Here is a 16,600-nt window from a genome sequence, read left to right as displayed (position 1 = left end):
CCGATCCATCTCTCAACCCGTACCGGAGACCTCCAGTACATTATTAAATGTACTCTTTATTGTATTCATTATGGATATTATTAAATATACGTTTGGACCATAATAAATTGAATTAACTTACATCCATTTAGATATCTTGGTAAATAGATTTATGCATTTAGTTCAACGCATACTAATTCGATATTGTCTGTTTCGATTTATCCTAGCCATTTTTGTTTATAAATCGAAACTTGCCTCATTCGATTTACTAAGGACACTAAACTTCCAATTAATTATTATTGTGCCATGTAATTCGAATCGGTCACATTCGATTTGCTGCTTCTTTTAGTAAATCGAATTAAACGGTTCAATTTGATTTATGCAAAAAAACAAGATTTTCAAGTAATTCGAATCTCACAAATTCAATTTACTACTATATTGCGTAAATCGAATTTAACTAATTATGTTTTTTTTTTTAAAATATGTTAATAGGTTAGACCTATGCTCACTAATTAATTTTATTAGTCCCTTAGACTTGTTTAAATTTGTTAAAACATAAATAAATATGTATTAGATATTTTAAATTTATTATATTTTATTATAAATATTTTTATATATTTTAAATACTTAAAAAATTCTTGTAAACATTAAATTTGACATATTACATATAAGTAACTTTTATTAAAAAAATTCTTATAAATAATACTTTTAATATTTTTATTCATATTAAAAATAATTTTCGAATAAATGTGTTCAATTTGAATAAAATTATATAGTTGACACCGTACTCCCCAGGTTTTGAGTTATTGCTTTTTCTGACTATTGTTTCTTCCTAGAGTGTATCACTTCCTCACTGATTTCCCCTTACCAAACTCACCTCGCTCTTTCTTTTGTAATTTGTCCCACTTTTTTCCAAGGTTCCCTTTCTTCTTTTAGAATCTTCCATTTTTTTTATTTAAAATAATAATAATAATAATAATAATAATAATAATAATAATAATAATAATAATAACCTCTTTTTCTTTTCTTTCTTTATTTCAAAACCTGGTTCCACTCCCTCTATTTCTCTCATCAACTCTGTTTTATCACTGTCTTCTCTCTGCTTCCATTTTTCATTTAAGCCGCACTTCACGGTGAGTTTATCTTTTTACTTTTGAAATTTATTTTTCTATTAAATTTGTTTTTTCTTCTATTGGATTCTTTTTGTTTTTCTAAATTTATGAGCAATGTTTATAAGAATAACATATGAGGATACCCTCTGCATGTAATGTGTATTTTGATAGTTTAATTCCTACCGGCATGTATTTATTTAATTTGACTTTGATGTTTATTGCATGGTTTTGTGATAGTGTGAATCTTTAATGGGTATGTTTAGTTTTTCAAAGGTGATGAACTAATGTTGAAAAGTTTCATGCTTTCTCTCCATTTTCCTCTGTTCTCTGATGTGTTAGCATAATATACAGAGTTGAATGTTTTGTTTTTCTGGGTTTTCCAATTCTTGTTCTTCAGAATTGTTACAATTGTTTGTCAAGAGGTCACATGATCTTCATTGTTTCCCAGGTTAACCGTTGATTTTGAATTGAATTAAAAAAAAAACAAAAAATAGTTATTAAAGAGATAATATTAAAAAAAAAAAAAAAAACTAAAGAATTTCCCCTTTTCGAAGACAAATTAGAGAATGCCCTGGTTGAAAATGCATTGGGATTTGGTTTATAGCTATATATTCTGAATGTTCAGAGTTCAAACCACACAACCGTTCTCATAACTTCATTAAAAAAAAAAAAAAAAAAAAACACAATGTGGCTTTGATAAATGTGAGATCATGCTTTATTAATTAATTTTAGGTGCACTACAATGTCCATGGAGATCTGTGCTGTTAACAATGTTTCTGTGTTTTTTACAATCAGTTAATGTGGTTTTGTAGAATGAACTAATCTTCTTTTAGGTAAATATTCAAGTTTAATTTTCGTCTTAAATTTTAAAAAGTTTTAAAATTGAGTTAGTTATCTTACATTATATGCCAAAAATAAACCTACAAAGATTAGTAGTCATCATATTTCACAATAGAAGTCCAGATTGTGATTTCAAAGAAAAGTTTTTTCCTAAGGTTTTTGTTCCAAATTCGATTTTATAATTATATATTTTAAAATGGATTAATTGTTATATGGTCATATGTTAGCAATTTGCACAATATTTGAGGATAATTTAATAGAAGTAAGTGATATTTTGAACTAGTAAGATTTTCTAGTATACTAAATATAATAATCTATCACTCTTGCTTCTTTTTTGCCCCTTGTGTTGTGCATCTTGTTCTTCTGCCACATGTTCCATTCTTCTTAAATGCAAAAGAACGTCTCATTTCTGGAAAATAGTCCTATTTTGTTTCCTGAGAAGATTTAGTAGTTGTAGTTGTTGATTCTTTCTCACCAGTTATTATTGTAATGTGTATAGAGTGAGGCAAAAGAAAGTGTGAAATTAATGGAGGGGGTCCCAAGCCTTTTGGATATGGGGAAGGAGAAAGTGATTTCAAATGGTACATTGCTATCTTCATCCACAAAAGGGTTTAGAGACAAAAGCATCATCATCACCAACACCAACATTATACCTTCCTGGTTATTCACCAGCATTTCTGGTATGTATTAAACTCATTGTACCATTCCAAAATTAATATGCATTCAGATCAAGTAATGTTTTCATCTCTCTTCTGAGTAAATATCTCATTTCTGTGGGGCTTTTTCTCTAACATCATAAAATGGTAATGATTTTTGCCCCCCTTTTTTCTCTCCAATATGTAAAAAGATTTTCAAAATACATCAAATTATATATTGCATGCCCTACAAAAAAGTAAAAAAAAAAAAAAGATAAGAAATTATTTAAAAATATTTAATGTTACATATTGGAAAAATTTTTGTAGCATCTTTTATTTAATTAGATGATAAATAATATTATGATTTTGCTAAGGATTCAAAAACAATAAATTTTTATGAAAACAAAGTTTTAAGTTTCCCATGAAATAAAATACATAAATTTTATAAAAAAAAAAAAGAAATATTTTTGAATTTTTAATAATTTTCTTTAAAATATTTGTCGGTAGAATTCACTACATTAAGCAAAAGTTTAGATAAATGTAAAGAAGGTATAGACTATAGTATATAGTAAAAGAGTAGCGAATAAAGAAAGTAGTAATGTATTGGTAAGCAATAAATGGAAGAAGGAAGGAAGAAAGGAAGAAATTAAAGAAAGAAAGAAAGAAAGGATAGTGAGAAAAAAGGTCTGAAAGTGAAATCTGAATTGAATGTGTTCACATGCAAAGTGGTGAGATTGTTGAAAGAAGTAGTAGTAGTAGTTAATGTTTGAACGGCAAATGAAATGGAATGGATGATGGAGAAGGAGAAGGAGAAGGAGAACATGAACAACTGAACAAGTTAAAAAAGAAGAATCAAATTGATTCGAGATATGTCCCTCTCAACTGTCAAACGTCCAATTATTTACCCTCCTATATTTTGTTTGTTTTCACCCAACACGCGCTTCTTTTACACGCTTCCTTACTATTACTGGAAACTAGAAACTCACATTCATAATTTCTGTCACTTAGGAACTAATTTTGAAATCATTAACTAAATTACTAAAATATTCTCATTTAGTGGTTTATAAGTTTATTGATAGTTTAAAGCTCATTATTTATTTTATTTAACTAAAATTTCTCATTGATAATTATCAAAGTTTTTTAACTAAATTTCACTCTTTCTTTTTTAAAAGTTATCTGTATATCAAGTGAATGTACTTTTTAATGTACACGTAATATTGTGTTTAAGTGTATAACTATATCTCTCATTATATTCATCATATGCTTTTACAATATTATATTAATAGTTACTAATAATTAATTAATTATTAATTTATTTAGTTATTATATATTTCATTTCCATCTGTTTTGGCCCTTCAATATCTTGTGTTTTGAGGTTTTTTTTATCGTTATTAAAAAAACAAAAAATTAAACGAATTGTGTTTTACAGCCTAATTTGATATAATTTGTATGATTTAGATTGTACTGATATATTTTTATTTTTTTTAATTATTTTAACTTTATTCGAATAAATTAAAATTTTAAAATGATTAGCCAAGTACTAATTACTAGGCGAACTTCGCATATTCAGTGGGCAAACTACATGCAATGTTAAGAAGAAGAAAAATGTATCTTAATAAATAATGGTCTCATTTTTTTTTTGAAATAATATATTTTTTTTAATTTATAAAAGAAATTCCTGTGTTTTGATTGTGGAGGGAGAAAAGCCCGAAAAGTTGGAAACATAATATTGTGAATGTGGATGGTTTTTTTTATTTTCCGAAAGATATTGTATGTATTATTTTTATAAATAATTTTTTGTATATATTTATTTTTTTATTTAAAAGTGTAAAAAATATAAACCATTTATAATGTAAAAAAAATTCTCATTTTTCAAGAGGTGACTGCTGGCAGCCGCAGGTAGGTGTAGTCTAACTTTAGCGTTTTCAAATTTGCATTTTTAGATTTTGAAGGAAATCTCCAAAAACACAAATTGGCTATGGACCGTTGTCTCTATTGCATAACCCTTTTGTTTTTTTGCTTGGCTTATCCTTCCATTCTTTCTTTCTAATTGATCTTCATGGAACACTATTTTCAAAATTTGAAACCGCATATGAATATGATATGTTTGACAAAACGACCCATATTATCTTCTCGTACACCACAGTCCACAGTAGTAGACACAGTGACAGCTCACTTTTTCAGTAATGCCTTGTTGCAGTCTATATTTGATTTTCTTGTCATCTCAAATGTCCACCTTTTCGTTTTACCCTCATATTCCCTTCCATATTTTGTTACGGTATATTTTACTTTTTAACCTAAATTAATTTAAGTAAAAACTTATGTACAGTGAAATTAATAGTTAAAAATGAGATGATAATTTAATTAAATTTATTAAATTATCTAATAATTTTTTAATTATTAGTTTTATGTAAAGATAACTGTATTGTAAATCTCTATTTTTAATTTAATTGTTAATGAGTTTGTTTGGATGAGTTTTTAAAAAAAAAATTTGAGTTATTTTTTTTAAAAGATCTTATAGAAATGTAAAAATAATTTTATATTTGAATATCTCATGCAAAAAGATCTTTTTATTTATTAATTATGTTTGAGTATAATCATTATTTTTTTGTTTATTTATTATGTGAAAAATATTTTTTTAAAAGAAAAAAGATCTTTTAAAAAAAGATGTAAGTGCTTGTTTGGACTTCATTAAGTTGATAAAAAAAAAATTTTCAATGAAAAGATTTTTTTTATTTTTCAGCGTATTTGGTAAATTTCTATTAGTAAAAGTAATGTAGCTTCTCAAAAAAGATGTTTTTTTTTTTAATTTTTCTTGTGTTTTTATTTTTACTACTAAAAATTTACCAAACACGCTAAAAATAAAAAAGAAAATATTTTTTTTATCAACTTAATAGTGCCCAAAAAAACACAATGTCTTTTATTCTTGAGATAATTTAATGTATTTAGATACAAATTATATATTAATATATTAAATTATTAGTAAATTAAAAAATAAGAAATCATTATTACGAGTAAACAGAAGTAAGAAGAAATCTATAAATTAGAAATTAATCATTTGATTGTTCAAGTTTAACCACATAAATAATACATCAAACAATTAAAAGATAAATTTCTTTTTAATCATTTGGAAAACTGAAACTATAAGGATGTAGTTAGTAAATGCAATGGATATTCTTAAAAAACAAAATGATGGCAGACATTTTTTTGTATACGTACAAAAATGATTTTTCTAATGGTAAAATAACTAATTGTAAATTATGAAGGATGAATTTATTATATTTTAAATTTCAGAAAGTTTTTGTTATATGATTTGAGAATTTTGAATGTAATGAAAATATAAAGGACAAAATTGTCCGACAAAGAAATAATTTACTTATAACAGAAAAAAAAATTGAAAAGTGAGAGAAATAGACCTTTTTTTTTTCTGGCTAAACCTAAACAGTGGCACATGCACAGTTGTAGTACAAATGAACAATGATGTTGACTTTTGCACCTAAAACTAGAGGCAGAGATATGCAGAGGTACAAGAGTACCATACCCTACATATATATGCATAATAAAAGAGAAAACTTTCTTCTATATATGACCATAAAGAAGCCACATTTCAATTCAATTCAATTTCAAATTATAGTCCTACACTATTGGACTTTTTACTACTTTGCATTATATTTAATGTCCTTGTTGGGTAATCTGTCACTATCTTAGACCTCAATTACTCATCAACCCCATTTGAGATCTCATCTACCCCTATATTATCCTCCACCCCTTTTATTTTTTCTTGGTGAACCCCATTGATTATTAGACCCTTGTTAGAAATTTGTGACCTTTACTTATATATTTGAAGCCATGGAACTTAGTAAATCAGGTAACAAGAGTGTGCATTACATATCACTGACATTAACATTATTATTATATTATGATCTTGTGTTAGTTAATGTTTGAATTTGAAACCTTTTGGTGATGGCAGAGTTAGAGGAGAGGATGAAAGTGCTGACAATGGGGACAGCAGAAAATGAAGACGAAGAAGTGGGTGACACATTTGCAGAGAGAGCTGAGTCTTATTACCAAAAGAGGCCTCAGTTACTTGCCCTTTTGCAAGATTTATACAATGGCTACGTCACTTTATCTGATAGGTACATTCAAACACTTGCAAAGCAGAAACAACAGCAAAACTTGAATCACCATAGCAGGCACTCTTCACAGGTTTCAACACTTGATGGAGGAGGGTTTTCTGACCAAGAAGAAAGTAGCATTGGGGTAACAAGCAATGTTGATTATTCGGATACCGAAAGCGCAATCTCGTACCAACCACAATCCAATGTGGTGAAGTTGAAGCATGTGAATTCAAGCATGAGTCCAATTCTTGATCTTGATGTCATTGTTGCTGAGCTTGTGATGAAGAATGTGGAGTGTGATGTGATGGTTCATGAGGTTGGTGCAATGGAGAGGAAGTACTGCGAATCGTCGCGGAAGAACGAGCTTCAGAAGAGTCTACTTGAGGTTTTGGAGTCTGAGAGGCTTGTTTTGTTGAATGAGAATGCTAGTTTGAGTTATAGGGTGAACACATTGGTGGAGGAGAACAAGGAACTTGTGTCCGAATCGGCTTTCGTGAAGCGCAAGGCAGGGGAATTGGCGAAATGTGTGCTCAAGATGAGGGAGGATCATAGGGTGTTTATGCTGCATAGGAAGATTGAGGATCTTCAGGCTCAGATTCATGGATTGGAGAAGAGGAACAAGGAGTATTATGAGAGGCTTCTCAAGAGAGATAACAATGGTGTTGGTGATGATGGAGTATGCAAAGGGAATAATAACAATAATAAGAACAACGATGTTGGTGGCAATGGAATATCTTTGGAGGTTCGTGTTCTCAGAAGGTTCAAGTGGAAAGATGTTGGAAGTGTTTCTTCTTCTTCTTCTTCTTCTACTGGTTCTGTTTCTGGAAGGAGCTTTGATGATCTCAAGAAGAATAAGAATAAGAAAGGAACTAGTTTGTGGAAGAAGCTCAAGAACATGGACTTGATTCTCTGTGGGATGAATCCAACATGTGCTTGATCACTTGCCATTGGTTTGCGTTTTCATTTTCAGTTTTTCTGGTTTCAAAATTCTATGGAGGAAAAAGAGAAAAAAATATTTCACTTGTTTTTTCTTTTTTTTTTTCTTCGTTGAATCTTGAAAATAGAAAATATTAAAAATGAAAATAGAAAATGAAAACGCAAATTTAGCGCAATTAAACTACCAAATTAACCCTCCGAATTAACCCTCCCAAGATTATTGGCCTAATATAGTTTCTTAGAATTTAGAAACTATAATCTTGGAGACTGGTTTGATAGTTTACTTAGAATCAAAATATGTATACTTTTTAGTTCTTTTACTAAATGTACTTACTTATTAGTGTTAACAAGCCTTGGTGTATATTCCAATGTGAGGTCTATGAGTACCTCTTAGCTAAAGTTAATCCTTAATGATTAAACTAATTGTAGATTAGGGAACATTATATTAGAGGCAATGCTTTTTTGCCTCTACTATTTATTAGCTTATCTAATTGTGCTATTGCTGTTTATTTTGCTCAAGACTCTTACAAATGCAGAAGATCCATGATTGTTGAATGATGTAACGCGTATATAACATTTTAACATTTTATTTTATCTAAAATTCTTGGTTCTCAGCCGTGTTTTGCTTATGTTGTTACTTGTTCATATTAGGTTTCTTTCTTTCAGATCTTCCAATGAAATTTTAAAATTGTCATGATAGGATTAGCTCAGCTCGAACAGAAATATATGGGGTGGCTTGAGTTATTAAATGAATGATGTTTGTATTTATTATCGTTTAAATTCAGTTATTGATATTTGGTATTAGTTGATACTTTTTTATTGTTTGATAGTTTAACTGATACTGTTAATTATGTTACATGTTCGAAATTTTCACTATCAAAATAAGTGGGGGCCATTGTTTTTTTTTTATGGTTAGCAAGAAAAAAAATTATCCAAATCAGTTTCTGACATTTTTAAAATTGGATATTTTAGTCCTTTAATTTTAAAATACATAAAATAATTTTTAAGGTTTATTTTTGTTAGACAATACAGATACATGGATGAGTTAATATTTCAGGTCATCAGTTATGGTTGAAAAACAAACCTTGGAGACTCATTTATATATTATAAAACTTGAGAGATTAAAGAGATTCGGGTACCCAAAAACAAAAAATGGCTCAACACAAACCAAATTGAATGTCTAAATTTGTTATTGAACATTTATCACCCCCCCCCCCCCCCCTCTTCTTTAAATTTGAAACAATAATCTTTACCAAAAAAGAATTCTGAAAACCACAATAAGCATCACATCCACACCCATGACATTGTGTTAGCAAACGAGATTAAAAAGTGAACAAATGACCTAGCCATATGTTATTAACATCACATCCTTTAATTTGCATTATTAGTTGTTTTTTGCTGTTATTATTATATACTAACATGTATGGGGAGCCTTATTCTTCTGCCATTCGAATGTGAGACAAAGTAGTATTGGAGGAATGTCTCGCTTATTTATTAAACACATAAATTCAGGGTATAAAAATTGCAAATAAATAAAATAAGAGCACGATTTGTGAAGACTCGTTTGATTCCGGAAATTGTCTAATGAAAAAGAATTCTGTTAGTGATGTGCTATAGAGAAGAGCAGAGTTTAATATCTAAGAAATGCAGAATTTGGTTAACTCTCAAGTACATGATGCATTTTATACGGAGAGCGCTATATTATAATAATTAGCACTATGAAAACGATATGGTGCTTTTCTAATTTAAATTTGATAGATAAAGTAATTTTTAATTTAAATTAAAGAAAAGCCACACATGACATGGTGCTTTTTTCAAGTGAATACTCAACTTAGTCTCTGATAAAGTTTTAAATTAGATACTTTAGTCTCTAACAAATTTTTATTCCCAAAAAACATTTAAAATTACTCTGATAAGACAAATTAATCTCTCAATCACTTTGAATCATTTTTTCAATATACATAATGAATAAAAAAGCCCCTAATAAATTTTATTATAAAACAATTAGGTTCTCAAAAAATACACTCTAAAACAAAGTAATAATTCAAAATGATTCAAAAATCAATCTGTCCAACAGAAATAATTCTTGAAGACTTTTAGAGGATAAAAACAAACTTAAAGACTTTGAGAGGATAAAAATTCGTTGGAACCAAAATATCCTATTTAAAATTCCTTAGATATCAGTTTGGGTATTTATTTATTTATTTTTGGACACAATTTGATCAGCAACAAATTCAAGTCGATCTAAAATCCTCCTATAAGTAGAAGGTGCCAAGTAGAGAAAATTACTTTTGTATTCAACTAAATTCAACAAGAACTTAAATGCAATGATTTATGAAATCACTAAGCCTCTATAGTGCTAATTTAATTTGTTCTTACTCCTGAACATGACCATCAATATGTTAGGTAATAAGCTAAAACATATAAACACCTGTTTATAAGTAATGCTCATCACTTGCTATAAATAATAAACTGCTGCCCTCACATGACATTTGGCTGCGGCGCGTGGAATACACTTTAGGTCACTACTGCTGTTGTCCATAACGGCATTTGACTTCCTGTCCCTCTATAAGCCTCTCGACGGCATCTGAAGGAAGGCCAATCATCTCCAAGGTCTTCTCCCATACTTCGTATTGCGTTTGAACTTCATGCGACTCTTCTGATGGATTTGCCGGACGGCAATCTTGAGAAATAAAAGCACAAACGGGCCACTCATCTGATCTCAGCATTTCACAATACTCTGAAACTGAAGGATCTGTGGCAGCAAAAAGTGCACTCCGGGAACCTGCATTTGCAACAAATAATTGGTTCTACGAAAATATTCCATCAACCGCTTGGCTAGTTTGATTGTAAACAGTGGATCACATTTCAGTAATACAAGACAAAGATGGATGTATTTTAATTTTAAGGTCAAAGAATGTTAGTCTAAATAGGTAACGAAACAGAATGGAAGCTCCTTTTAATGCAGCCACATCTCATCTCAAATCTGAAACATATGGGAAGTGGCGACAATAGTGTCTGAAAAACTCAATACTGTTGATTACTTCTTGCATGAACACATGGATGAACTCACCTTCTTGAGCATTAAAGATAAAGTAAGGTATCAAACGATAAGCAGCTTGAACAATTTTTGGAAGATCCCTTGCCTGCATGCATCACACAAAGTTGGAATAAAGCAATTTAACAAAAGAGACAATGACTACAGATACCCCCCACCATAGCAAAAGGAAAATTAATAGGTCTCAAGATCTAAAGCCGGCTATTTTAATAAGAAATCACAATTACTCCATAATATCAGCCATGAAGTTTAGTGTGTACCAAACTTGCCCCATCTATCACAGGAGATAACTCTATTTGCAAAAATAACAACTAAAGAGTTTTCTTTACCAGAAGTAAATTTCACCCGAATAGAGAATTATTCATCAGAATATAAAAACATAGGTAAGAATAGTTAAGCAGTAAAGTCGTATATGTATCCTACTCTGAAACAGATATAAATTCTTCAGAAGACTTACAACATTGGTCTGGACAATTCCAGGTGATACACACACTACACCAATGCCAGCTTCAGCAGGGATTCGTTTATGAAGAACACTACTAAACATTACCTGCAAGAGAGTCAAGAACTCCTGTTTCAACTTTTACTCATTATCTTTTAGAAAACAGTAAAAAAGGGAAAAGGGAAAAGTATAATTAAGTACAATCGATGATTACACTGTAATGGTGGCTCTAATATTCAAGGATTCACTATTGAAACCAAACATGGATGAGATGCAATTATACAAAAGCTACCTAATAAACCAAAATGCTAAAACCGTTTAGTGCATGAAAGAAAACCATTTGAGAATCACATCAACAAAGTACAGGGTAGTGCACAAATAAATGTATCCAAAGGTCTCTTTCCTTAATACTCATTAATACTGTAACAACCGATGAACCAATTTGAATACAGATGCAGCACGCAGAAACATCCTCACCTAGATTAAGGGCATACAGATGTAGATCTAGTTTTTCAAAACTTCAAAAGGGAAGGGAAGTCTACCTCTGCAAGCTTGCTGCTTGTGTACCCAATAAAACTAGAATATTTCCTTTTACCAGACGTAACATTCATGTCTTCAGGGTCAACAAAGCCAACGTAATGCATCTACAGAAAATAAGGAAAGGAATGGAAAGACAAATCTGTCTAAGATTTATGAGTAGAAAGGATGTTTAAAGAGAAGACAATAGTCTGTCACAAAATAAGATTGTCAACATCCTAGGAATAACAAAATTCACTATTGACTAAACTCTGATAAGATCCAAGCACAAGACAAAAGCTTAATCTATCAAATAGAATTTAGGAAAAGTTTTTTCTTTTGTCTGTTCCTCAATGTAAACAGTAGAAAAATAAACATATTTTCATTAAAAATAGATGGGAAACTTTGCTATCTCAACTGTCAAGTTGCATCCTATATACATATTTGCATTCAGATGGCAAGAGACTTACAACAGAATTCACATTCACAATCCTACTAGGAGAACCCCGCATAAGTGATGGCAAAAGAAGTACTGAGAGCAAAGCAGGAGCAAGATGATTCACTTGCAAGTGTTCTTCGTAACCATCTTTCGAAAACTTTTGTGGCTCTGAATAAGGATAAAAAAGCAGCTTGTTAGGTATTTTTTCTTTAATTAGAATCTCTGAAACCTCTATTGTTGTTGTTGTGGAATCATTGAAGGCATTTATCAATACCTTAAGCATGGTAAGTTTGTCACAGCAAAGATGATAAAAAGCCTGCTTAGATAAGATTTTGGTTCTTAAAAAATTCCAAATTTTTGCCTTAGGACCTATAAACTTTTCTTTTTGAGTTCATGACCAAAGTTTCTAAATATCTTTGGTTTTTAAGTCCCTACCATTGTTTTGTTGGCTTCTGGTTGCACCAGAGAATATATTTCTTTTACTTCCCTAAACAATTGTAATAATTTAGTTTAACAAATAATAGTTTGGACTTCCTAAAATCAATTTATCGCAATTTTCCAGGGAACCAAAACCAAATATTCTATACTACGTTGGCACCTTTATCAAAATGAAATATTTATAGCAACTGAAAACAAATGTTTTTGAAATGTTGGACTAAAAAGAATGTATAGAGACGAAAACAAACTTTACACATTTATAAGGACCAAAACCTTATTTCAGCCTCAAAACTAAATATACTTATAACATGTGACACCAAATTACAGTCACGTTTACAATTCACAAATCACAAAGTAGAGAACCTAGAAAGTTCTGTCTCTGTTTATGAATGATGCGCAAAAGATAATAAATGCCAAAATTCAGCATATTATTACAACAGAAATACCAACCTCCAATGGAAAAGATTCCAGCATTGTTAATGAGAGCATTCACGGGAACTGAGCGAGCATTCCAAGCTTCAGCAAACCTTGCAACAGAATCCAATGAGAGAAGATCAACTTGCATCACCTAGTTAAGCCAAAACCAAATGTCAATGATCAGAAGTAAATGTGTTACTTTGTTTTTTACATTCAAAACAGATTTTCAAACATAATCCCACTCTTGAACATTTCTTAAATAGCTTTGCTGAAATCAAAATACCCTATCAAAGTTCGAAACACAGTGACCAACAAGAAATAATTCCACATATCATATATTCATGTAAAAAAAATCAAAGCATGCTCAATATCCCAGATTGTGAATTTGACTTTCCGCACACCACAATGACAAATACATATATTGAATTACCTCAACATTGAGAGCAATACAAAACCCTTCAGAGTCAATCTGCCACTTCTGTATCAACTCTTGAGCTGCCTTTGTGTTCCTAACAGCCATAACAACATGAGCCCCTGCTTGTGCCAATTGCCTGCATGATGAGCAAGAATAAACACAAAACATTTTTTCTAAAGAAAAAAAAAGTTGGCATGCCGCCTTTCAGAGCTTAAATAGCAGAAAAATGATTGTGCACATAAGGGATAAAAAAAATTATAAAAGAAACCAAAAAGTGTTAAATGACTGATAGAAATAGAAAAAGTAGAAAGTGGGTGTTAAGGGTCTCCCATTTTTTCTACGTTTAAATATCATAGATCTATGCCAATTCTCAAAATTGCTCCTTTCTCCACATTCTTTCAACAGCAACACCAACTCCACTCTTAGTTCCACAATTTTACCTTTTCTATTTTACCATGTTATGTGAAATCTTAAATACAACCATTGCAGGTTAACCAAGTAGGAAGGAGGGAAACACGCACATAGTTAATGTATGTAATGGTTAATGTAATGTAAAGCAGAAAAGTCAAGAGAAACAAAAAACACAACCAAAAAAAAAAAAAATGTAATATGTTTGATAATTACTTGGCAAGTGGGTCATATAGCTACTACATATATTTAATTTCTATTGAACTAGTTCATATCAATTAATGGCTACCAGCACAGTACTTCATTCAATGAAATGAATAATGACAACCACTAGTACTTGTTCATATTTTTTGCTTCCAAAACTGCCAATAATTCTTGCTCAAAAACAACACATCCATTTCCGAAAATTACAACTTTAGTCATAATGACACAACAAAATTGGAGAGTTTTAAAAGAGAGGAGGAAGGGCAACCTTGCGATTTCACAGCCAATGCCGCTGGTGGATCCGGTGACAATGCAGGTGAGGTCGTTGATGGGAGGAAGTGGCATAGGGTTGTGCAAGTGGGAAGCCATGATCCGCTGAAATAGCATCTCCTGAACCACCACCATCCAGCCTCTGATCCATTCTATCCACCCCAAACCCTGTTTCTTCTTCTTCACCGACGATGACGACGACGGCGGCGCTGCTTCATCCTCCGTTCCCATGTTTCTCAGAGATCTCTCTGAGAGAGAGAGAGAGAGAGAGGGTGTGTGTACGGAAATGATTAGTATGGTGTAAAATGGAGTGGAGGGAGAATCAATGGAACTGTAACAGTTAGTCAGACAGACAGCGCTCAGAGAAAGAGAGAGACACTGAGTTCCGCCACTCGTTAGGAATTGGGCTTGGGTCTATTTACGGCCGAATCATATTTCGTGTGACTTACAAAACTATAATTTTGTGTAACATGTATCAGACCCTTAGGCTATGTTTGGTTGAAGGTAAAAAGTAGGGTGAAGAATGAAGATTTTTATTGACGAGAAGAATGAGTAAATAACTAAATACACACATGAAACTCACCTTGTCAAATTTCACCTCATTTTTGTTCCTCAACCAAACAAATCCTTAAGCTTAAATGCACCTCCGACAAATGGTAGATTTACCTGTTTGGTTAAGAGCTGCACCACTAAAAATTTAAACCTTGATAAAATTAACTATAAAAAAATAAAAATAATATTGTAAAGATAAATTACTAAGAATGCATTTGAAATATTTTGGCGTTCAATAAGAATGTTTCTGAATTTTATTATTGTTATATCGAAAAATAATATTTTTGATAAAGATGTTATTGAATTTTTTGGCAAGTCAATGTTCGATAAATTTAGACTTCGATCATTATCAAGTGTTAAAATAATATTTCGATCAACCTCCAAATACATATTACAATTAACTTTGAATTGGAGCCAATTAGGTACTCCGTTAGATACTCTCTATTAGTCGATTGACTCAAGTGTGAAAATCGAAGAGGCAAGAGGCAGACTCAACGGAGGTCAACCATGTCGAATGTTAGAGAATCATTAGAATCAATTTAGATTAATTAGTATCATTTATATTTATATAGCATATATGTATATTAATTATAGGATTCTATGTTTTTATGACTTTGATTCTTCTAGCTGCTATATATATCCCTTGTACATTGTACTTTTCATACAACTCAATAATACACAAATCATTTCTCCAGTTTAGTCTCTTATTTCTAAGATGATATCAAGAACATAGGTTTTTTCCCCATGAAAATTAGTTCATAGCCCTGTTGTTTTTTCTTTTCCGGCAGTGTTCTTTGGCCTCATTTTTCGTTCACTTTTCAACGCTTTGGTTCGTCACCCTCGTAACCACCGTGTTCGTCTTGTCGTCGTGATTCCAACGCCACCAAAATTGCCGCCATCCGCCGCTGGATGCGCCTTCACGCGCCGCCACAAGACGCTACCGCCACCAGGTTCATCTTCTTTCTAGATTCATCTTCAGCTGTCAGATTGTGCCTTCGATCAAACGGTCGAAAGCCATCCACGTGTCGCCTTGCAGCTGTTCCGTGCCGACCCGACCACCCGCGCCTGGACCCGATCCGGTCCGATTGGCTGACCTGCGTGCTTCCTTCCTCCATTCAGACGCTACCACGTGTCGCTGATGTGTTTCCTTCCGATGCTGTCACGTGTCCCTCTTGGCTGACGTGGCTGCTGACATGGCAGACAATGGCACCCTTCCTAAGATTTTTTGGTGAGCTCTTTCTGATTCTGTACTCTGATTTCTCATTTTTTGCTCCGAAATTGCAATTTTCTCTCCTCTCTTTGATCTTTGTGTCTCATATTATGGAAAAGTCAGATGTTTTTGCTGCCACTGACAGAAAGGGTAAATTCTGTCAACACTGTAACAGCTCCGAGCACCTCTTCTCCGACTGTTCTTCTGTTGAATGTCGCACATGCCACCAAAAAGGTCACATTAGTTACCATTGTTCACAACTGTTCTGCCATTATTGCAAGCTCTCGGGACATTGATTACTACATGTCCTATTCGTCCACCACGTCCTAATCAACTCAAGTATCATTCTCGTCTCAACTTCCCTGAGATTATGCCTACTTCTGCTGTTGCTGCTACTACTGAATTGACCACCTCTGCTCCTCTCAACTCGTCTCCTGTCTCTCTCACTGATATTGCGTCTCTTCTTCAGCATCTTCTCTCCCTTTCTGGTAATACCCCTGCTATTTTTTTGACTCCTCCAGGTAATTCTAACTGGTATTTTGACTCGGGTTGCTTTAATCACAAGTCTTCATTGCGTAATCTTTTCTTGTCTCTGTCTACCACTACAAATG

General features: G+C 31.8%; 2 protein-coding genes across 3 annotated transcripts; one reads left to right on the top strand and one right to left on the bottom strand.

Moving 5' to 3' along the window:
- The first annotated feature begins 995 nt into the window (after window positions 1-995).
- LOC107622949 (kinase-interacting family protein-like) lies at window positions 996-8,234 on the top strand. 2 transcript variants are annotated; one of them, XM_016325031.3, is made up of 3 exons: window positions 996-1,112; window positions 2,431-2,611; window positions 6,537-8,234. In XM_016325031.3, the coding sequence occupies exons 2-3, from the start codon at window positions 2,458-2,460 to the stop codon at window positions 7,619-7,621; spliced, it is 1,239 nt and encodes a 412-aa protein (XP_016180517.2). In that variant the 5' UTR covers window positions 996-1,112; window positions 2,431-2,457; the 3' UTR covers window positions 7,622-8,234. The 2 variants fall into 2 exon arrangements, with proteins under 2 accessions (XP_016180517.2, XP_016180518.2); XM_016325032.3 differs by lacking the exons at window positions 996-1,112; window positions 2,431-2,611 and adding an exon at window positions 6,274-6,434.
- Window positions 8,235-9,896: 1,662 nt separating this feature from the next.
- Window positions 9,897-14,845, bottom strand: LOC107622950 (dehydrogenase/reductase SDR family member FEY). The gene is made up of 8 exons (XM_016325033.3): window positions 14,226-14,845; window positions 13,361-13,481; window positions 12,964-13,081; window positions 12,107-12,243; window positions 11,663-11,764; window positions 11,136-11,228; window positions 10,694-10,766; window positions 9,897-10,405 (listed from the first exon to the last, which is right to left on the bottom strand). The coding sequence occupies exons 1-8, from the start codon at window positions 14,456-14,458 to the stop codon at window positions 10,146-10,148; spliced, it is 1,137 nt and encodes a 378-aa protein (XP_016180519.1). The 5' UTR covers window positions 14,459-14,845; the 3' UTR covers window positions 9,897-10,145.
- Window positions 14,846-16,600: the final 1,755 nt, after the last annotated feature.

Source organism: Arachis ipaensis, chromosome B10 (genome assembly GCF_059453495.1).
Source record: "Arachis ipaensis isolate K30076 ecotype BB chromosome B10, ASM5945349v1, whole genome shotgun sequence".
NCBI lineage: Eukaryota > Viridiplantae > Streptophyta > Magnoliopsida > Fabales > Fabaceae > Arachis > Arachis ipaensis.
Note: the sequence above shows the minus strand (reverse complement) of the source record. Positions and strands in the feature narration are given on the sequence as shown.